This window comes from Colletotrichum paranaense, assembly GCF_030867605.1.
Source record: "Colletotrichum paranaense strain IMI 384185 chromosome Unknown Scaffold_25.1, whole genome shotgun sequence".
In the NCBI taxonomy this organism is placed as follows: domain Eukaryota; kingdom Fungi; phylum Ascomycota; class Sordariomycetes; order Glomerellales; family Glomerellaceae; genus Colletotrichum; species Colletotrichum paranaense.
Genome location: NW_026848983.1, coordinates 336,078 through 357,614, shown reverse-complemented (window position 1 = coordinate 357,614; position 21,537 = coordinate 336,078). Strand labels below are relative to the sequence as shown.

General features: G+C 52.1%; 7 protein-coding genes across 7 annotated transcripts; 3 read left to right on the top strand and 4 right to left on the bottom strand.

Moving 5' to 3' along the window:
- Positions 1-491: 491 nt before the first annotated feature.
- CPAR01_16500 (uncharacterized protein) lies at positions 492-3,029 on the bottom strand (the record flags this gene model as incomplete). Its single annotated transcript, XM_060500745.1, has 1 exon — positions 492-3,029. One exon carries the CDS (start codon positions 3,027-3,029, stop codon positions 492-494), a length of 2,538 nt encoding a protein of 845 aa, XP_060340658.1.
- A 4,748-nt stretch (positions 3,030-7,777) lies between these two features.
- On the top strand, positions 7,778-8,452 carry CPAR01_16499 (uncharacterized protein; the record flags this gene model as incomplete). The annotated part of the gene is made up of 2 exons (XM_060500744.1): positions 7,778-7,989; positions 8,053-8,452. 2 exons carry the CDS (start codon positions 7,778-7,780, stop codon positions 8,450-8,452), a joined length of 612 nt encoding a protein of 203 aa, XP_060340657.1.
- Positions 8,453-9,584: 1,132 nt separating this feature from the next.
- CPAR01_16498 (uncharacterized protein) lies at positions 9,585-9,940 on the bottom strand (the record flags this gene model as incomplete). Its single annotated transcript, XM_060500743.1, has 2 exons — positions 9,585-9,873; positions 9,924-9,940. 2 exons carry the CDS (start codon positions 9,938-9,940, stop codon positions 9,585-9,587), a joined length of 306 nt encoding a protein of 101 aa, XP_060340656.1.
- Positions 9,655-11,037, top strand: CPAR01_16497 (uncharacterized protein; the record flags this gene model as incomplete). The annotated part of the gene is made up of 3 exons (XM_060500742.1): positions 9,655-10,414; positions 10,486-10,778; positions 10,873-11,037. The coding sequence occupies 3 exons, from the start codon at positions 9,655-9,657 to the stop codon at positions 11,035-11,037; spliced, it is 1,218 nt and encodes a 405-aa protein (XP_060340655.1).
- A 1,407-nt stretch (positions 11,038-12,444) lies between these two features.
- Positions 12,445-16,167, top strand: CPAR01_16496 (endonuclease/Exonuclease/phosphatase; the record flags this gene model as incomplete). Its single annotated transcript, XM_060500741.1, has 3 exons — positions 12,445-13,613; positions 13,673-15,354; positions 15,419-16,167. The coding sequence occupies 3 exons, from the start codon at positions 12,445-12,447 to the stop codon at positions 16,165-16,167; spliced, it is 3,600 nt and encodes a 1,199-aa protein (XP_060340654.1).
- Positions 16,168-16,601: 434 nt separating this feature from the next.
- On the bottom strand, positions 16,602-18,577 carry CPAR01_16495 (Exo70 exocyst complex subunit; the record flags this gene model as incomplete). The annotated part of the gene is made up of 2 exons (XM_060500740.1): positions 16,602-18,307; positions 18,370-18,577. The coding sequence occupies 2 exons, from the start codon at positions 18,575-18,577 to the stop codon at positions 16,602-16,604; spliced, it is 1,914 nt and encodes a 637-aa protein (XP_060340653.1).
- An 813-nt stretch (positions 18,578-19,390) lies between these two features.
- On the bottom strand, positions 19,391-20,989 carry CPAR01_16494 (aminotransferase; the record flags this gene model as incomplete). The annotated part of the gene is made up of 4 exons (XM_060500739.1): positions 19,391-19,859; positions 19,927-20,180; positions 20,251-20,600; positions 20,650-20,989. 4 exons carry the CDS (start codon positions 20,987-20,989, stop codon positions 19,391-19,393), a joined length of 1,413 nt encoding a protein of 470 aa, XP_060340652.1.
- Positions 20,990-21,537: the final 548 nt, after the last annotated feature.

The following is a 21,537-nucleotide window of genomic DNA, read 5'->3' as shown; positions in this document are numbered from 1 at the left end:
TATATACTAAAGTTTTAGTTAAAGTAATTAATAAAAATAGAACTTTAAAATAAATGAGTTATTTAATATATTATTATTTAATTTAAAATATTAAATTAAATTAAAATTTCTAAGCTATTTAATAATAAAACTCTTTATTTACTTAAGTTAATACTTAATCTTTCTAAGAGTTTTATTCTAAGTTATCTCGTAATATATAATTTATCTGCTATAACTAGGCGGAAATGTTATAAGCATTTTATATTATTATATTCGAGGATACTTATAGTATAGAACTTTTGTGCAGGCCGACTGCTACACGGTTTGCACCTGGTGATTTTGCGTACCCGAAAAGGTGAGTTATAATTACGAGAGAAAGTCAAAATGCGAATACGGTAGAATATCCTCGAATTATATGAATTAAAAAGTTGCCTTCCTGAACCTCTATGTCTCCATCTCATCCCATATGTAGCTATTTGAATTATCATACAGTGAACATCTCATCCTATCAATTACAACGGAGGCGCATCGGGGTCCTCCATACACTGATCTACCCGCATGAGCTGCTTTCCCGTGGCCTTGGCCATCTTGATGAAGTCCCTCAGATAACTGACAGTACTGGGATACAAGTAGTGCATGACAACGAGACTGCCGCCCTTGTCCAGGTCGCGCTTGAATGACACCTTCTGCTGTTCGGGAGTGTCGGACTGGGCGTAGAGCCAATCCTCGACATCGATGTTCCAGTTCACAATGTAGGGGCTGTTGCTTTGCGTCGCCGCAACCAGCTGCTGTCTCATACGAGCGCCCTCGTTACCGAAAGGAGGGCGGAAGTACTTGGTCGTGATGCCGAACTGCTCCTTAACAGCGGCAATGTCCTGGCTATACTCCCACATGATAGCGTCGTTGTTGGGGAGCCCCTCCATTCTAGGGTGGGTGTAGCTATGAAGGGCCATTTGGTGGCCTTCCTTCATCATGTCCTGATAGATGGTGCTCAGATTCGTAGAGGGGTCTCTCAACGGAGCACCGACGGTAAAGAAGGTGACCTTGATGTTCTCCGATCTGATGACCTCCATAACCTCCTGGGCGTACTTTGGGTCACCATCATCGATGGCAAAGGCAATCGAATTGGGTCGCTTGCAAGCAAAGACCAGGTTACCGCTGGGCAGCTTGTTCGGGATAAGCGTATTGGCGGGAACAGACGAGACGATTTCAACTTTGGTCAAAGTGACCGCCTCATTGGTGTAGAAGCCTTTGAAAGCCAGGCCAACAGCACGCTTGCGTACGATGTTGAAGTGGGAAATGGGAATGTAGATGTCGTTGCCAGTGGCATAGCGAGCCGCCTCCAATGAATCCCAGGTCTCGGGGAAAGGTGCTACAGTATCGCTGCATTGTGTGTTATGCTGCTGCATCGCAATGGTGAACTTATTGCTTCCCGAGTATGCAACGTGCAAGTAAGAGCCATCGTACATGGTCATGTCAGTGCAGCCATCTCCGAATTGCGTGTAGTAAGAGTAGTCGGCGTCTGGTGCCTTGATAACAACCTTTCCCTTGGTCCACTTCGCTGCAGTGTCGACATCACCTCCATGCCAGAATCCAAGGGCGTTTTGGCTCTGGCTTGCAAAGTTATCGATGACCTTGGCCGGAACTGTGGCGCTGGGCGCAGGGACAGTCGAAGCTGTAGCAGAAACGGACGGCTGAGTCTTGACGATATACTCAGAGGGTGTGCTTCCGCAGTAGAAGGCCATGGGACCAAAAGTCACAGCCCCTGAGAGTGAGCCGAACAAAATTGAGGATATCTTGGACTGGTCGATGGTAGGAAACTTGGAGAAGGGAAAGCTGTACAGCTTTTCGGTGCCGTCGAATGTCCATCCGAGATCAGCCGTGGACTGAAAGCCAAAGACTGTATCGTCACCGCCACATGTCGCCGGCGATGCCATCTGGACTTGGAACGTCGTACCCTTGGTGGCCTTGATGCGCAGAGAGATACCACCATAAGTCTGCGTCTTGGCATTTGTGCAGGCAGTCTTGCTGTAGAAATAAGAGTCCTTGTTGTTTGGTGATAATGTGACCCTGTTACCGCTCACAGCGATGCTCTTCATGGTACCGTCATCGCTGCTTGGCTGAAGCATGGCATTATAGAAGAGGAAAGTCAGCCGTGACTGGGACTCCCAATCGTCGATGAGAAGATTGCTGCAGCTCGACGAAGCAGGTGACAACTGGGAAGTGGCGGAGCTGGAGGTAGCTGACATCCTGACAGAAGATATGGACGGGGATGATGAGCGAACACTTGAAGCTACTGAAGATGTACTGCTGGCCTGGGAGTTTGCCGCGGACGAGGTAGCACTCTGAGAGGCGCCTGATGGCCTGGCTGACGTCGAGAAAGAGGAGGAGGCAGTACTCGACACCGTGCTTGCAGCTCGTGCAGTTCCGGATGTAGATGATATCGAAGTGCGAGTTGTAGCGCCCGAAAGAATGGGGCTGGACTGAGAGCTGCTTGAAATTGGTGTTGCTGGAGTAGATGGACTGGTAGCATCATTGCACAGGAATTGCAAGTTGTCGAATGAATACGAGGAGAATTGAGAGTATGTGGACCAGACGAATCCGGTGATGGCGTCAAGGTTTGCCTCCGTGAATGAAGATAGAGAGATGGTAACCGTTTGCTGTGAGCCAGTGAGGCCCGAGATGGTGACCCATTGGCTCTTGTATGTGTTGTCGCTACATGATGTTCTTGACTGGATTTCCAACAACATGGAAGCGTCTTTGGGCCCCGTGATCGACAGCGACAGGGCCTTGTAGCCCTGAGTAGCTGCTTTGACGCACCCCAGAGTCTCGTAGAAGTATGAAGTGGTATCGGCTTTGGGGGTGAAGGTGAGTGCTCCGTTGGTGATGGCGATCTTTGACATGGAATTGTCGTCACTGGTCCACGAATTGAGCTTGTTGACTCCGCCAACGGATGATCTTGAAAAGTCGTCTATTATGAAGTTAGAGCATGCTGCCTGAGCAGTTGCTACAAGGCTGAAGAGCCCGATGAATTTGCTGGCAGGAGACATGGTGGCGATGCTCAGCCCGTCCGCTATGTCGTTTATAAAATAATGACTCTCAAGCAAAAAGAGATGTAAAGACTTGGAGATAAATTAAGGTGATGAGGACAGAGACAAGAGAGAATCCGGATCGAAGGAAGAGACTCGTGAGAGACATATATACAACTTGACCACGCCATTATAGCACCTCCCTCCAAATCCACCTAGATGGTGGCGCCGAGGAGGTTTATTCGACCACACGCTTGTGGATGTCAAGAAACTAGCCGGGAGTGTATACCTGAGAAGCTACCGCATCACCCAACAACACATCCTGGGTTCGCAGAGTGAGCGGCTGGTCAGTGGCTCGGACGGCGATCCATCCTATGTGGAGCCACTACCGGACGAGCAACTCAGGGACCTTGTGCGATGGACAAAGCATGGAAGCTCAACCTGCCACTTGGAGGGCCAAGAACACACTAAGTCAGCCTCGCTAGCAAAGGCATAGCAGAGCCTTCAGTTCTCAGGTGGAATGAGGTTGTGGAGATGAACCGAGGCCAAGGAAAGACGACACTCGACCGAGCATCGTCGGGACGAGGCATTGTGCCTACCAGCGCCCGAACGCTTGGGAGTGGCGTTCATCGTCGAGACAGAATCTAAAAACCGCCCTGTGTAACCGTTAGGATTGAAAGACATGGGCGGATGATGCGGTTGAAGATACAGCCGCTCCTTTGTTTGTTTCGAGCTTGACATCGGCCAGCTAATTGACGTTCAGATGAGATAAAAGAATCGCCGGGCCAGGTATAGCTGGTAGAGGTGTGAACAAGGGTGAAAGAAGCCACTAAACCAGCAGACGGTGGGCCAAGAAGATTCGAAACAAGACAGTTCGAAACATAACAAGAAAGAATGGGGCTCTATTTACCATCTTGGTAGCTTCCTTCTAGCCGTAACCGGCGTCTGGGTAGTACTCGCGTGGTGTATAGAGTTGAGGCGCTCCTTGAGTTTTTCGGTAGACGAGCCCATAGGTGCCTTGGTGGGTCGAGCGGATAGGCGAGTGGTCGCAAATCAGTTGATAATGCAACCTACTAGGTAATGGATATCTGCAAAGTTACCGTTGTAGCCTTCTGTCGTGCTCTTCTTTGTCCTCGTATCCGGGAGGAGGAAAATCTCCAGCAGCAAAAATATCCGACGACTCCTACGCTCCTTCATTTGCCATGCATCTCGCAAGTGTGGTTAGCGTGGATCTTTGCCACACTAGGTCATGATTTGCCCCGAAACGAAGACAAAAAATAGACAGGAAGCGGGAAGGACAGAGCGCTAGCTCGAGGGCGTACTTGGCAGTACCTTGAGCAATTTAGGAGTCAGAACCTTTTTACTTTGAGATACGCTGGCCGAACAAAAGCAGTCAATAATATTGAGACAACGGGGTTCGGCTCGTGCTTGATCAAGTTCGTTGAGCTGTGATGCAAAAGTCTCGGCCATGAAAGGGAGCAGTCGGCCAGCAGCGCCCGCGTAGTAACTGCATGCTGTCGTTCAGAAAGACGGATACAACGGGTCTCTGTGTTTTTAGAGTGACGGGTAGGATCGTGGGGATTGGCTGTGCTCTGCATATTGCTCGATGCTGTATTGGTAAACGATTTAAGGATGGCCTTGAGATGCGCGCACTGAGGTCTGAAGGGCCACAACCGATAGTTCACCGGCCACCCCGGTAGCACGATCCATCGTGGGCGTTGACCTCAATTCAAATACATGGAAGATGGCAGTGAACTGACTGCTCAGACGTCGCGCATCTCCATCGCCCTCTGGTATCGTGTGGTCCTCGACCTGGCCTCCGTATCGTATGCTGAAGTCAGGCACGGCGGGGAATAAGGTTATGTCAAGCCATCCCGACCTGAATCATACAGCTAGAACGGGGAATTCCCGGACCCAAACATAGCCCGTCGGCGACGGAGAGAAAGGGTGCCGGAGAGTAGGACACGAGAGAAAGTCCCAGCTATTGAAGAACTTGATGAGTTATGTTACATTATGCTACTAATCACTCACTGCAAGTGGAGAAGTCGCACATATTGGCAGGCACGGTCTAGATGCTGGCAATGACGGAGGGTTTCGTCCTTTGCATTCTGCTTTCTGGTGTGGTCTTTCTAATTGTTCAGATGCCACCACGTTCGTGATGGTTGCCAAGCCGGTGGACGATCAATGCGAGAGAGTTTGCAAGTGTCGAGGTTTCATGGCATGGGCCCGTGAGCAGTTGGCAGGCCGCAGCAGCGTCCACAGGTAGTAGGTATCCAAGTGGAGGTCGAGCCCGTCCCGGGCATTGCGGTGAAATGTCGACTGGCTCGTGCGCTGAGCGCCAAGTCTTCTGACTAAGCCCGAGCACGAGCCGGGCGGAGGAGCAGGTGTCGTGGCGTCCGAGGCATTCACGAGGGTCCCGCCCAGTCCACCGGTCCACGGGTCTACGGATGTTTGCCATAAACAAATAGATAGATTCGGGATGGATTACGGGAGTTATAGAAAACAACATCGGCTTGAGAGGGTGAGGTAATCACCCATGCGCATGCGCAATCTGTTCTGGGATGTGGGAGTAACAAGCAGATACTGCAAAAGCGAGTCTCTAGCACCTTGCGATTCAAATCTCTTGACTGCATTTTCTGATAATGAGCATGTCAATAATCTCTAGCCTAGATTTCTCGTAGGCATTTGCAGTTGGACAATTTTGAACAGGCTGATGACAACTCCAGCCCGTATCAAATCGACCATGACGTCCTCCTGACCCGGTGATATCATTTCCCGGCAAAACAAGCAAAGGCAATAGTCACGCCCAAGGCTCTCAAGGTATGGGGACAGTGTTGGCCCTTCCATGGCAGAAAACCTGCGAAATCTACCCGAATAGCTACCTACTTGGACTGAGGTGGAGGGAAAAGGTGGTTACTGTCGTAATAGCACTTGCCTACGTACTTACCTAAGCTAGTCAATGGAGAAGGAGGGTGCCAGTGAGGGAGGCCATATGACCTGAGCAACCACAACCGAGCTGAGTTGGCAGCCCTCCAGCGGCAAGATGGCCAACTTCACCCAATAGTAAATCGCCAATGCCAGGCACATAGCCCTTCGAAAGGCAGGCACGGGCAGGCTACGTTAGTTGGTTAGCTGATGATGGGGGGATTCGTGAAGGATGAGGACCTTACCCAGCGTACCCCGGGTGTCACAGTGTGCATGTTGCAAGTTGAATACGGCATTTGTCGTCATTTTGCGAGCACGCCGCATGCATTGAATGACATCAACCAGTAAAAGTAAGGTAGGTAGGCGCGGACAGGACAGGACAAGGCCTTTCTCTATCGAGGAACCCCGAGACAGCTAGGGGGGGGGGGATGGCGAGACCGGGTGACTCTTTCCAGCCCACCAGTCAGTCTGCAACGCCGGATGACTGTCGCAGTGTCCTCCCCACGCCACGCCCCTTCCGGATTCCCTCTGATTGGGAGGAGCCATGGGTTTCGGCCCAAAAGCAGAGGAAAGTGCAGCAGGGACGGGGGGAAGTATTATCTGCTTTTGACTCCGCACATTCTGCATTCTGCAGCACTCGCAGACTTGCAGTCCCAAACAATGGAATTCGCGATTCGTCATACCTTATCCGTACCTATCCGTAGGCCATTTATCAACAGGTTCCACGTTACCTTGCCTTAAGGTACACCCCCCTCCCCCTCCATCCATCGCATCCACACGCCCCGAGCTTTATCATGGACCGTACCTACCTTATCAACGTATCAAGTGCACTATCATCCAGCTTTATCGCCCGTCTGTTCGCTAAGCCGAGACGATGAGCCCCCTTCCCGGTCAAGAGGCCACCACCAGCGCGTCTGACACTCATCTCGCATTACCTACATCATCTTGCTCGCGCCAGGTCCTGCCTTTACAGCCCAGGCGTGCGGTGTGCCTGCATCGCGACCAACCCACTCCGTCACGCCCTTTCCGTCTCATCTGAAGTTGGAACTCAGCCTGGCAAGCTTGGCTCCAGTCTCCAGATCCAAAAGTTGGGACACGCGCGCCTCCCCCATCCTCTCTGAACCATGCGCACTGTGGCTCGTCCAACCTACCTTACCTCCCATTGCCTTATCTGTCTTCCTTGCCTTACCTCAATGGAAGGCGCCTTACTAACCGTTGCCAACTATATCACATCCGTCATCCCGCGACCTTTGTCCATGCGAATTCCGTCTTTCTCTACCTCTTCATCTGTTTCCTGACAACTCCAACACGAACCTGGTTCTACCTTGCTACGAAATCTGTATCTGTATGCTCACCCCACTCTACGTGTACCTTATTCAACATTACCTGCGTCCGCCCAGAACTCGATCTCGACGCTACCTTCCGTCTCGAATCCTTGTTATCATCCTCGGCAACTCAGCCCTTCAGCTTTGTCCGGTGACTCACCCGGCCACTTCCGTCCGCCTTGGTGTGATTACCTCATCCAACCTGCCTCCTACTGCCCGGACCCTCCTCCTTCCTTTGGTCTCAGTCTACTAGTGCTAGGTAGCCACCTCCCCCGAGCCAGTCACCGAAGCGCTCACTGCTCCTTCACTTGCCCTCACATCGACTATATTTACTTGTCCCCTAGCCCCTTCCCCAAACTCTTTCGACACCTACTCCATATTCGAGGCTCTCTCCAGCCAGGCAAACGTTACCTTCACCCAAATCGGAAAGCGGTTTGACGACTGCTTACCTATTACGAATATCGATACTTCTTCCTCATCTACCTTCTCCACGTACCGTGCTCCGTCAACCTAGGCACCATGGCCGCTTCAATCGAATCTCCGGCCCAGTTCGAACGCGACCTTCGAAGCGCCAACCAAGATTTCAAAAGATCAAAGGATTCACGGTCCAAGTGGTCCAACGGAGCTCGTCCTCTGGCCGGGTGCCATCTCGACTGGTATACTCTTGACGCTGTTGGCGGAACTGAGCAACAGCGAGCCATGACACGGCCTCGGGCCAGAAACAGTGAGACGTACGCTTCCCCCTGAACGCTTGTAACCGTATATTCTAGCAGCACACCTAATGCTCGCAATAGTTCTCACTACAAGAAGCATATGCAGAACTTTAGCAAGTTCCGGTCACACTCGGAGTTCCCGCAAGGACGGCTGCGCTCGGCAGCTCGCGCCAAGGAACAGATCAAAGATCCTCTCAGCCGCTCCGTCATGAACATGGCGCCATCGCAAGACTTGTATGGAGACATTGCTGCCACTGAGGACTGGAAGTACAGCTTTGATCGTGTTGAAAGCCCCGGCCGACCAATGACTCTGGACATATTTGTCAAGACGACAACGGGTCGCGAGACGGAGCGTATGGTCGAGAAGGAGTACGAAATTCTTAATGAGAATGGTCAGGTTCTCAAGGGCCGCAAGGCACGCCAAAACCTACGCCAGGAAGGCGGCCGCGTTTCTGAAGAAGATGGTTTCCAGCTCGTCTAAAGTCGGCAGATGGACGAATCACGCCCGTGAGTGACTGTACGAGACGAGGACTGACTGGCATTGTTTCTGAGAATTCGGTTACCTGGGCGTTGGTGGATTGAGCTTGGCATGCATACTCCCCTACCTCGATCACCAAGCGGATCAGGCGGTGCCTCAATACAATTTGGGCGTGTAAGGGCGTTTCTACTCGGCGTTGGGTTGAGGGGATAGCGATATTGGCATCACCTCGGTTAGTTGGCATACGCATCGCAATGATGACAATGATGAATATTAACGCCTTCGAATTGTGCTCCTGTAGACAGCTGCCGCGCTTCCGTGATCCGTTGTCTTGTGGCTCTATAGTGCGGCTCTGTACACTTATGGATCAACTCACCCGGGCTGGGATCGGGATGGGAGCTCCCGACTCTGCAGCCGGCTCCGAGGTCTGTAATCATTTTTGGTTTACCTCAAAGGCTGTAGGATGAGGGTGGGCAAGGCGATTCGCAAGTTCGGAGTCGGCCTTCCATTGTTTATGATGAGATGGGGCTGTTGGTGATGATCCTTCGAGGCAATTGACGCCAAAAGCGGCTTGGTGCTTACGAACCGAGGTCCAATGGAAAGGTAGGTTTTCGTACGGATACAATACGGTAGTTATCTTTGTACAGTTACGCGGATACGTGAGCGGCAACCCACTACCCAGGACCGGCCGAGGACCGTGAGCCGTGGCTGATGCATGCGGCGGGCAGGGGCAGGCTCCATTCGCACTCCGCTGCGGCATGGGGGCTGGAGAAGAATGGTGGTGCCTAATTCAAACCCTAGTCTGACATTTCTGAGGTGATTTCTTTTTTCAGGGACTTTGGTCTTCACCTCTCGTCGGGTTCGAAAGGTAATACTTAATAGCGAGGCCCGGTGCGGGCTACTTTTGTATTCAGAGGGGAAAACTGATGACCATGCAGGTCTCTTCGTCACCATTCCCCTCTCCCTTTACCGCCTTATTGTTCTACTCCCAAATCTTCTCTTCACCGTGCCTCTTCCCTTTATGAACCAATTTCGAATAGTCTCTAATTACCCTAACGTTGACTCTGGCTTGATCAACCGCTGCCACACAATCCGCCACCTTCTGCGGTTCATCCGATCTAGCTGAGTGACCAGGTTACGCCTTGTACCGACCCACGCCCAAACCCACACCCACGAGCCATTTCAAAACTCCGCAAGACTTGACGATGGCTTCAACGCTGAATGATGGGCGATCAGTGGTGTTGCATTCTCGGTCACTACCAGCGCTGCCAACAGATTTTTCGGGCCCCTCGGAGTTGCCAGCAGAGCTTCCACCATTGCCACTGCCCCCAATGACAGTGAGAGCATCGCCGCCGCCTCCGGCACCGGTGCCGACATCTAGCATGAACGCAGCATCGTCCTCTTTTGTAACAGAAAAGGCATTGCTGGCAAATCGTTCTATTGATGATGACCTGACAACCGACAGCGCCAGTACCTCGGAGCCCCCACCATATTCAAGCCCCTCCAATAGCTCGGAGACGTCTGTTTCACACGATTCCCAAGGGATACACGGAATTCACAATTATACCGGTCTACCCAGGCTGGATTACAAGCTTTACTCACCACCAAATTTCACTCTATCGCCCGATTGTACCACCCTGTCGTCCAAGGCAGAGTATCTGACAGCGAGCGCTAGCGCGCTGATAGGGCTCGTCAGATCCCAGGCGAGCATCCCACCCAAGCCGTTGATACATATCAAAGGCAACCGTGGTCGCACTATTGATTTTGACTTCAAAATGAACCTTATGGGCCTGTTGGTGGCAGACGACATGGGCAAGCGTCTGGACTACATTCGGTGTGTTGCGCCGGGCGAGGTCGCGTTCCGTGGCGGCGCGAAGCCCGATGTCCTCCCCGAGGTGGGTGATAGGGAGCTGGATGAGTGGTGTCGCCGATTCATCGAGGATCCGGCGCCCATCAAGAGTTTTGGTGAGTTCGCCTTGCGTTACACGGTATGCGATTGGTTGAACTATGTCTAACCTGAAGCCCTCGCCTTGAAGCACTCGAACGAGTTGTTGCCAATCTAGACACGCTCTACATTGAGGGCCAGATTCGTAGTTTGATCGCCTCGACTCAGTACAAGGGGCAGATCAACATCTCGTTTCCCGTGACGCATGCCAAGGTCAAGGTCAAGAGTGCCGAGAAGCCGAGCAAGCTCTACATGGGCATGAAGAACCTTTTCACAAGCAAGCACAAGTACGAAGTGGTGCAGTCGGTGTGGCCCTTTGCGACGGCCAGGAACGGCGAGGAGGGTCGGAGGTGCATGGTGCAGAGTGAAGAAGTGTGGTGGCGGGTAAGTGCAGCTTCCCAAATGACATGCAGTGCCCTTGTAGAAGCTGTGGTCGCAACTATTGTCAACCTTGAGTTATTGACGATGTTTCTCGCAGGAATGGAGAGACTCAATCAAGTATGCCATGGCGCAGAAAAGGCAGAACGGGGCGTACGTGACGAACGAGGACAAGCTGGAGGCACTCATGGAGGGCAAGGGCAAGGGTGTGGCGTCCATCGACTGGGGAGGGACAGGACCCGAGCTTGAGGAACACGTCGTGTGAGACTCTCGCAGGAGTCGTGACGCATAATATCTCGCTTGGCCGGGGAATTGAGTGCGATTTTGTATGAATGATGATACCCAAATTTGGCGTTTGAGCCATATGGAGATTGTGTACTGCATTGCCTAAGAATGGCTGATCTGTGATTAGTTCTCGCGGTCTAACTAGATTCTGTACAAAGTCGAATGCAGTAAGTCAAAATTATAACTGAATAACAGGCTTCGGTATCGATTTTGTTTGGCACTTTCAGGATACTTCTATTTGGTAAATTTTCAAGATATCTATATGAATGTTCATTAAGCAGAAGGCAGAAAGTGAGAAAAAGAAAGAGAAGGTTAACGAGTGCAAGAAAGACACGGGCTCGCAGTGACATGAGATTGGTTTTGATCGAGTTTTTTTTTTACCAGTGAGTATCATCGCAGTAGATGCATAACTTGGCAAGTCTTGCCATGGTATTTAGCTGATATGAGCCTCATTCTACGCCAAGTACGAGGTTAACGATAAAGCGTTACTATGTACATACGGGGCAGGTGTGGTAAGGCAGAGAGGGCTTGCAAGGAAGCAGCAATTGGCAAATTGGCAGGGTCTCTTGCAGCTTGCCTCTTTCGGATGGAACAACCGACGACAGTGAGTCACCGCCCCGCATCGCCCCAGACCTGCCGCCTGCGCCTCTTAGGCCCTTCCGAACAGGTACCTACAGTAGTCTTGACGCTCCGGGACATAGGCAAATTTGCGATCCCGGTTTTTCGATCCATTGACTTGGGGTCAACCCATATGCTTACCTCCTAGTCAGCGCATCGAGACCAAAAGTCTCGGCAAACGGATACATGGTAGAGGTGAGTGGAAAGCGGGACGAGACTGCCCGACGCAGTGACACACTCGGCCAGTGACTCCCACTCCCCGCAATTACCTTAGCCTTAGCCCCGGTTACTCAATGAAGACATTCCCACAGTAATGCATGCTCCGTAAATGGGAAAGCTATCGTATAATTGCAGGGGTAGCCAGTCTCGTTCCATACTGAATACACCAATGGGATGCGGCCAAGAATCGGTTTGATTCAATTACCATGTTGGACTCAGCCTGCACATCTACGCAGTAAGCATGCACACCTACACTTACACGGACCTTGCCTCTGGCTGGAAGAGTCGAGTTTCTCACTTGGGCCGCTCAATACAAAAGCCATCGCAAGTCTTGTTCCTTTTTATTACATGTAGGCAATCTCGATCGTCGAGTAAACATAGCATCCTCGTATAATTCCGCTGGGCCCATTACCAATCGACACAAGAATTCTACCCCTTTCCTATCAGATTGGGCTCGCGGCATTTCAAACCATTCACTATCTACACATCTATCCTTTTACGAAAACTACTGGCAATCAAAGCCATTACGGAAACCAAGAGACCAACGCCCATGGAGTTCAGCGTCTCATCCACACACGACACGGCTCTTTGCCTCATTCCACCAAGGGAACAGTGGCCATCAATTGACCGTCTTCGTTTCCAAAATGACAAGGCCTACGCAAAATGGCCACCTCACGTCAACCTCGTTTACCCATTCACGAGGTCTGCAGATTCGGAGTCTCTGCATCAAGCTTCCGATGCCATTGTCAACTCCCTCAAGGCTCTTCAGGAGACTGGTGACCTCGCTAGCATACCCCTTTCCCTCGACTCACCAGACTATTTTGAAAATAAGCACGGCAGCACTCTGTTTCTGTGTGACAAGGACGAAAAGAGGACTCGTCGCCTTGCTTATTTACGCACCACGGTTCTCACGGCTATCGGCCAGACGCGTCTTGCTCCATACCACATGCACATGACGATTGCTCAGTGCGAGGATACGGCAGGACCATCTAAACTCAATTTCCTCCTTGGGAAGCTACGACGCCTACAACCGGTCAGTTGGGAGGTCACCCAACTGGCCGTTCTAGTTCGTCTTTCTTCCGGTCAAATGAGCCTCTGGGGTCTCATTGACCTTGTTTCGCCTTCGCTTAGTCAATGCGATGATTCGTTTGGATTATCTCCTAAGTTGGCCTCTGCCGTTATCCCTCAGCAATCATGGAGATTCTCCAGCCGGGAGTTGGGGTGGCGGCCGGCCTCTTCAAACACATATTCACATCACCCAGAGATCAAGGCAGTGGAGAACCTCATCGTCGCCAGCTGGAACGTTTTGGCAGAGTTCGAATGGCCCCCATCTCGTAGCAGATACCCCGTCATCATTGACAACCTACTCGCACGAAATGCCGTTGCAGACATCTTGGTACTCCAAGAAGTGACGGACGACTTCTTACCATTCTTACTCAATGACGACAGAATTCGCAAATTGTACCCCAATGCCTCCCACGGGTCTCCTGACGACCCCAATGCCGGTCCATTACCCAGCATACTCAATCATGTGGTCCTCAGCAAGCACCCATTTTCATGGGAGTATCTTCCCTTCCTACGCCCGCACAAGGGATCATGCGTAATCAGCTTCGGTGATCTGGCACACAGCGAAGGAGAGGAACCTACTTCTCCTTTAGTACTGGCAACTTGTCACCTGAGCCATGGTCTGACAGACGGCGCTGTGGTTACAAAGGAAAGGTTAGCTATAGCATACCGCCTGACCTGATCTTCTACCTGTACTAAAATGTCCTCTTTAGAGAACTCCAGGTATTACTAAGTCACCTCAAGTCCAAATACGCTTCGCATCAATGGATCATCGCGGGTGATTTCAATATCACAACATCTTCCTACACTATCGACGCCGCCGTCAAAAAGGGGGCCATCACGGTCCAGACAGAGAATGTCCTCCGAAGCATCGAAACAACTTTGGCAAAGGCCGAACTCCTCGACGTATGGATGGTCTCGCGCATCGAGGCCGGCGTGAGTGATAACTTCAAAGGGGACCTCAACCAGATGTTCGAGGGCGAGCAAGGAGCAACTTTTGATCCTACTGCAAACCCCCACGCCAGCAAGATGGTTGGTACCGGATTGGGTAACCGACCCCAACGGTACGACCGCATTTTGGTCAAGGGTACCTGCTCTTTCCAAATATCTCGCTTCAACATGTTCGGCTTCGTCACTGGCGACGGCGAGACCGGACAAGAGCCCCTGTACCCGAGTGATCACTGGGGTGTTCGATGTCTATTGCAGCGCTCTCACGCAAAGGATGCCGCCAGCGATGCGCGGGCGATTCCTATCAATATTAAGAGAGCGCCAGACGGTTTGTCAGATACCACAGAACTTACTAAGTGCCTGGAGAATCTTGAGGTGTTTCCCTCGGCGGAAGATGAGACAGCTCGGAATGAGGCTGTTCAATTGCTTCGTCAAATTTTAATCGAGTCCGACCAGCCACTCGTGGACAACAAACGAGGCCGTCCGACAATTGTGCTCGTCCCCGTAGGATCCTATGGTTTAGGCACGTGGTCCAGGAACTCCGATATCGACTGCTTCTTCATCGGATCCATCAGTCCCCGTGTCTTCTTCACTCTGACCAGGCAAAGACTGAAAAAAGCAGGTATCCCTGGTATTCGGCTTCTAAGGAAAGTCAAAGCCAAGACCGGCACAATGCTCGAGGTGGAGGTTCTCGGCGTGAGATGCGATCTCCAGTATTGCCAGGCACCCAACATCGCGGACGAGTGGCCTGACGTTCTGAAGCGTCCCGCGTCAGATCCAGCCTTCAGCTTGTCTGCCCAGACACTGCTGAAGCTGAAGCCCGCGAGAGATCTATTCTATCTCCAGCGATCCGTTCCAGACTTGGCCCAGTTTCGGTTGAGCCACCAAGCTATCAAGACTTGGGCCAAGGCGCGCGGAATCTACGCTGCCAAGTTTGGGTATCTTGGGGGCATCCACTTGACCGTCATGTTGGTTAATGTCTGCAAGGTGCTTGTACACAATGGCGGCACCGTTTCTGCTGCTGATATCATTACGACCTTCTTCGAGCATTATGCGCGGTTTGACTGGCTAAAGGACATGGTATTCGATCCATTCTTCCACAAGAACCTTAGATATCATCGAACAAGCAGAGAAGCCCTGGTCTTGCTCGGGTGGCACTCGCCAACGCTTAATACGGCACTCAACGCCTCCGTCCCGACCGTCAAGATTATCTCAACAGAACTCCGCCAAGCTAACAAGTTGCTATCTGCTGACGGAGCAACCTGGGAATCGTTGCTACCGGTGCTAGAGCCCGGCCGAGATAACGTCATGACGCCTAGCGCCGCGAACTTTCTCACGTCGTTCCGGTCCTTTGTGGACTTGCGTGTACATTACTGGGGAGCATCTCTAGAGCGTGGCAGTAGGCTCATTGGCTGGCTGGAGTCTCGATGTGCCTCTCTCCTTGTCGGTAAGTAGCCTGCGAACCCTGTCCCCATTTCTACGTGCTGCTTGTTTGCTGACAACACCCATAGATATCAACAGAAGAGTCCCGCAGCTTTCGGCGAGAATTTGGCCCGCGAGATTTGTCGACGCATCTACGTGCGATCCCCAAAACAACCAAGGCGATTATCAAGGCTCTTACCTCGTCGGTCTGGAATGGATGGAACCGGACGAGAAGCCAGGACGGGGCGACCTGGAAGTTGCACAAAGCAATCTTAGGGCTGTTTTGCAGCAGTTCGAGAAGATGATTCTGAGTGACGAGAAGTACTTCGATTCCACTACATCATGGTTCTGCGCGAGCATTGTAAAGACGAATGAGCTAGGAAATTTGCGATTGGATGATCGCGAATGGGGTGTGTACATCGACGGCGATGACGATTCGGATACAGAAGACGAGGATGACACCGAGGACGAGAATGAGGAAGAATTGGCCGCGCAAGAGAGGCTCGCCGCCGGAAAGCTGAGCAAGAAGGCAAAAGCAGCGAAACAGCGCTCAGTAACAGCCAATCCGAAGCCCGAGGGGATAGGCAAGTTTCGCACGGCGCTTGATGTGCTGAACCGACTGCGATGGGATCCCGATATTGACAGCAATGACTACGTCATCGGGTACGAGGACAGATTCCTGGGACCACAGGAGAAGGCACTGTCGGCCTGGAAGAGCGAACAGACGCACGAGGAGTTCATCCCTCAGCATCGAATCTTGTGGTTCAAGCGCGGCAGCGACGGGGTGATTGTGTGGCACAGGTCAGAGCGCATCGATTTGCTCTTCAAAAAGGCTTGATTTTGGCGCCTGGGCTTGTGCTGAAGCCGGTAGCCAGATTCGGGGACATATGGATATGGTGCTTCCTACACAATGTAAACCCTTCGTGTGGATAGTTACATCGTTAGTCAAAGCTGCCTTCGGCAGAAAATAACCATACTTGTCAAGGCCTCTCGTGTTCCTCATAAAGCTCTGTGCCTTCTCATTGTACGCTGATATAGTTGAAAATGCTAACACCAAAGCCGCTCCGATTCATCTTCGGAACGAGAGGTGAGATGCAGTATAATGTTTTGAATGTACGAGAAGCATTGCCAATCCATGACTTGGTATCCGCCACCGAAACGCCCTGCCAAACTTCCAGAACAATGCTAAATAAATAAATGGCCGATAAACCAGCCAGAAACCGCAACCGTGAATAACTCAGCGGGTGACATGTAAGGATACACAAGGTCCTTTCAATAGAGCGTCATGAAGACAGCGGCAATAGCAGACTTGTCGTATTTGACATATTTGCCCTTGCCCTTGTCAACCTCGTGGTAACGGTCCCAGAACCGGTTGTAAAGGGGTTCGAGCATCTGCTGAATATCTCTTGCAAGCATCTGGCGTACCTCCCTTTCCATGTTGTACGTCTTGTGCCGGCTCACCATCTCATCAAAGGAGGCGTTGAATGCCTGGAACTTGCTCTTGATGTTATCCTTGTCCTTGCTGCTAAGGCCCTTGAGAATTGAGGCAGAATCAGCCTGTCCGGACTGAGGTCTTGCTTTGCTCGTGTGGATGACATCGAACAAGTGAGTTGAGACCTCTTTGCAATCCATCGTGTACATGCCTGTTGCTTTCTTGCGCCATTGGTCTAGCATGCTCATCCGACCCTCAAGGAGTGGCGCAAGGTCAGAATCGCGAATCATTCGTTCAATGATGACAACGCTGTTAGCCAGGAAGACGCCGATGACAGCTCGGCCACCCTTGAGGACCATCTTGGCCTTTGAGTCCAGTCCTGCCATGAGCATCTCGACTGTGTCTGAGCAGTAGTGTGAGAAGATTTCTTTTCCGTCTGCGCCAATATCAAAGGAAGCAAGACTAGGGATTGCGTCGGTCGATCGTCCATCGGCTGCAGCATTCGACCTCCATCCTCCGTCGCCTAGAGAGAACATGATACTGGAGACAGGCCGCAGGAATTCGACCATGGTCTGCAATCGCTGCATTGTGGCCGATACAACGGGTATCGGTGCACCGTCTTGTGGAAGTGTCTGCATGCCGGCAATCTTTCGTTTCGTGTCATCCAACAGCTCTCCCAATGAAAGCTTCGCAGTCTCTCGCACAGGCCTAAGGGCTGAGGCAAGTGAAGACTTTAGCTCGCCTGTACGCGTCTCCAGGTTGCTCGAGAGACCAGACATGATCTCGGTGATCTCGTAGGCGAGGTAGCAGTCTGTGTCCAAATGCCCCTTGATGTGGTTGTTCAGTTCGCGAAGAGTACGTGCAAGTTCGGCCATAGCGCTCTGGCACGTGGCTTGGAAAAGGGGGCCCCAATCTTCACGGGTGAAGATGCTGCAGATGTTGTCGTACTCGGCCAAAAACGCGCCTTCCATGGCCTGCGCGTATGTACCGATGCCATTGGTGCCTGCGCGGTAGATGGCGTCGGGGTTTTTCTTCTTCGTCGTGTTGACGCTGGCAGCAGCCAGGTTGGCCAAGGTAGAAGAAAGATAGGGCCCTCGTACTTCAGCATAAATCTTGGCAATGGCCGAATCTTGTGGGGCAGCAGCAGCACCAGCATTCTGGCGATGGGTGCTTGAGATGTACGAGTTGACTAGGCCGAGGCGTGTCACCTTGTCTTGTGACAGTACAGGGAATGGCATGTCTTTGGTGATGTAATGTAGCGGTTCAATCGATCGTGGGGTTTCTCCTCGCAACAATCTGTCGAAATGGCCCTCGAGTTGAGAGTTGCCTGACTTGATTAAGCGGACAAGCTCAGCCATTGTCTGTTGGTTTGCCCGGAGGTTGGAGGCCTGCATGTTTTCAAGTGACTTGGAGAGGCGCTTGATTGAGGCGAGGTAGTTGGAAAGACCAGCCTTGTCCGGGCCGGCACGTATGATCTGTTCTTCGTCATTCTTACTATCGGCGGGCTGACGGAGGCGTTCGATGGCTGCGAGGACAGAATCGATGTCTGCGAGTGAGGGAGCTAATGTCAGCTGAAGCCCTGCTAGGCATGAGCGAGAATAGACTTACTGTTGCCCAAGACCTGGAGCTTCTTCGTTTCTCCACTGAGAGGACCTGCTACTTCTTTGACGCTCTTGCCGGTGGACTCCAACCTTCCCATGCATGCTTGGATCTTCTTGGTCAATTGAGCCGTCTTCTCGAGTCGCGAGTTGAGCACATCAACCTCTGCACGAGCTTCTTCGTCGGCATGGCGACTGGTCGCAGGCCCGACAGACATGGTGTGCGTCCTATCAGCTGATACTGCTATAGCACTTGCAAGTTGCGGCCAAGCGTGGTGAAGCAAGGAGTGTCGGAATTGGAGACCGCAGGGAATTGAAGTGTAGGACCGGACCGTCGTCAAGCGCTGTGGGAGTCGTGGGAGGTCGAGAACCGGACGAAGTAACGACTGCCGGAATTGCAATATCGCGTCACCGGTGTTCAATTCCGCGTGCCTTGGGAAGGATTACCCACGAGATCGTGAGATGGCTGGCTCAAAGAAGGTCGAGTGGTCTTCGAGGATACATTGGCAGGCGGCTGGACGGGCGGGGCGAGAGCTTTGTGCGGGAGTGGGACGGTAAAGGGAAGGCGCGTTGTACTCTTGCGGGCACTGGCTGTGTCAGACGCACCCGAATGCGCCCAAGCTGATCAGATGAGGTACGTGTGGTTCTGATATGCTGTCGCCTGTGTGTTGAGAGCAAGTAAGTTCAGGAACCTGGGGGTTGGATGAACAGTTGGGATGGATTATGTCATCCCATGTTTGGAGTGCCGCCCTTTCATGCCTCCAAGGCCCCGATACCTTATCGAGTATCCGTACTTGACTTCACCTCTGCAACTCCAAAGAAGGTCCACGAGATCACCATGCATCGCGACTTATTTCACATCGACTTCTCTCATGACCGGAGTTGAATTTCAATAACTTCATCCAGTTCCTCTGTTTTATCATTCAGTACCCATGTGGGGTATCGTACGTTGCCAGAGAAGTCTTTCCTTTCTGCTCTCGCAGAGTGCACATGATTCGCAGAATCCGTAGCAGCAACAACGACCAAGTCAATCAAACAGCTGACTCAGACTGCTTCAGTCTTGCGAAGTATCCCTTGATCAGCTTCACCACCGTGTCGGCAATGAACTCAACGTCGCTCCGTGTCACAGTATACGGTGGCGCCACAATGATGTGATCGCCCAGAACGCCGTCCATAGTTCCCGCACCAGGGTAAACCACAATGCCGTATTCCTCGGTGCGCCCAAGATCGCTCATCTCCGTTGCCACCTGTGCTTCTCTGGGCCAAGGTTCCTTGCTCACCTTATCCCGCACAAACTCGATGCCCCAAAAGAGTCCCTTGCCGCGGACATCTCCCACACAAGGCTCGTCCTTGAGGCCCCCTCTCAAGAGTTCTGAAAGCAATTGGCCCATGGCTCGTACGTTGACTAGGAGACCATCCGACTCAATGATATGCTGTACTTCGAGTGCTGCTGCGCATGCAATAGGGTGACCTTGATATGTGTGTCCATGAACGAAGCAACTGTACTGCGTCAGTGTGGCCCCTTTCACCATCGGGACACTCCCAGACACCACCTCATGGACCTCACCTGGAACCCCTCTCCAACACATCAGCTACTCCCTTGTTGACTAGGACGCCGGCAATCGGCTGGTAACCCCCGGCTAGGCCCTTGCCAATAGTCTGGATATCGGGTACTACCCCTTCACCCTCCCAAGCATGAAGAGTCCCAGAGCGGCCCATGCCGCTCATGACCTCATCCATAATAAGTAGGGCACCATGTCGATCGCAAACTGCCTTAACAGCCTTAAAATATCCGCTCACTGATGGGACACAACCCAGAGCCTATGCAGAAATGTCAGTCGACCTCATCATGACTGACGCTACTTTGCGCTTCTTTGGCAGATCGTCTTACGGCCCCAACAACTGGTTCTGCTACAAAAGCGCACACGTTCCCGGGTCCTACCCGGGTAAACTCATCGTCAAGCTCCTGGGCAAGACGGGCCACATATGAGTCATCTGATTCCCCAGGCGCTTTGCCTCTGTACTCGTAACATGGAGACACATGAGAAACGATATTGTCGAGGAGCATCGGCGTAAATTTGGCTCGACGAGAAACGTGACCACCCATAGAGAGTGCGCCGAGAGTTGTTCCATGGTAAGACCTTTCTCGAGCAATGAACAGATGCCTCTGCGGTTCTGGCGTATCCTTCTCTAGGAAGAATTGCCTTGCAAGCTTCATCGCTGCCTCCATAGCCTCGGACCCTGACATGGTTAGCAATCAATCGGTACTGACGGAGTTGATCCAACATACCACTGCTGACTAGATAGGCTCGTGACATCCGACCGCCGGTCGAATCGACGAGGAATTGGCAAAGTTTCTCGCAGGTGGGAGTTGTGAAGAATGTCGAAGGACTATATGCGATGCTATTGATCTGCCTCACCATAGCGTCTGCCACTCTCTTGTCACCATGACCGATACAAGCGACGGCAGCGCCTCCAGAAGCGTCCAAGAGTTTCCTGCCGCCTTCTACAACATAGTGGTGACCTTCGCCGCCAACGATGCGTGCGAACTGACCCCGTAGATCTCGATGGAGCACTGGTGAGTGGCTCGCATCAGTGAACTCTACGGTATCCAGGGGTTTGAGAACCATTGCAAGTGAGGCACGATATACGTTGAGGCACGGCGTATTGGTAGAGGTCCGTAAGCAAGATCTGGATGATAAAGGGATTAGAGCGGTGTAAGCAGAAGACAATACAGGCAGGCCAAGGTTCGCGTCGAGCCTTTAATACTGTTCACCTCCCATCTCACGAAGCTCCTCTTCACAGTTGCTTCTGTATCTGCAATTAATAATGTGTAAGATATCGGCAAGCCGAACCTAGGATTGAGTCCGCCTTTCTGCACTAGGGTCCAAGGTAGCGTACCAAGACCCCGTCGTGGGAGGAGGGGGACGCATTGGCGCATCCACCGTGGTGTGGAGAGGGGGCGTGGACATGGAGAATAGAGTTCGGAGTAGGTGAGCGATACAACTTGGAGAACCATGACGGAAGCCTTCCACCGAGGCGAATACCCCCGACCAAGCGAGCCGTGATAGCTTGATCTGTCCCCGGTCGTGAGCACAGTGCTCCGCCCCCGTCGAGACGGAGGCACACCATCGGCTTACCCAACGGTGCTCTCTCTCGATGCGTCCTGCCGCTCCAG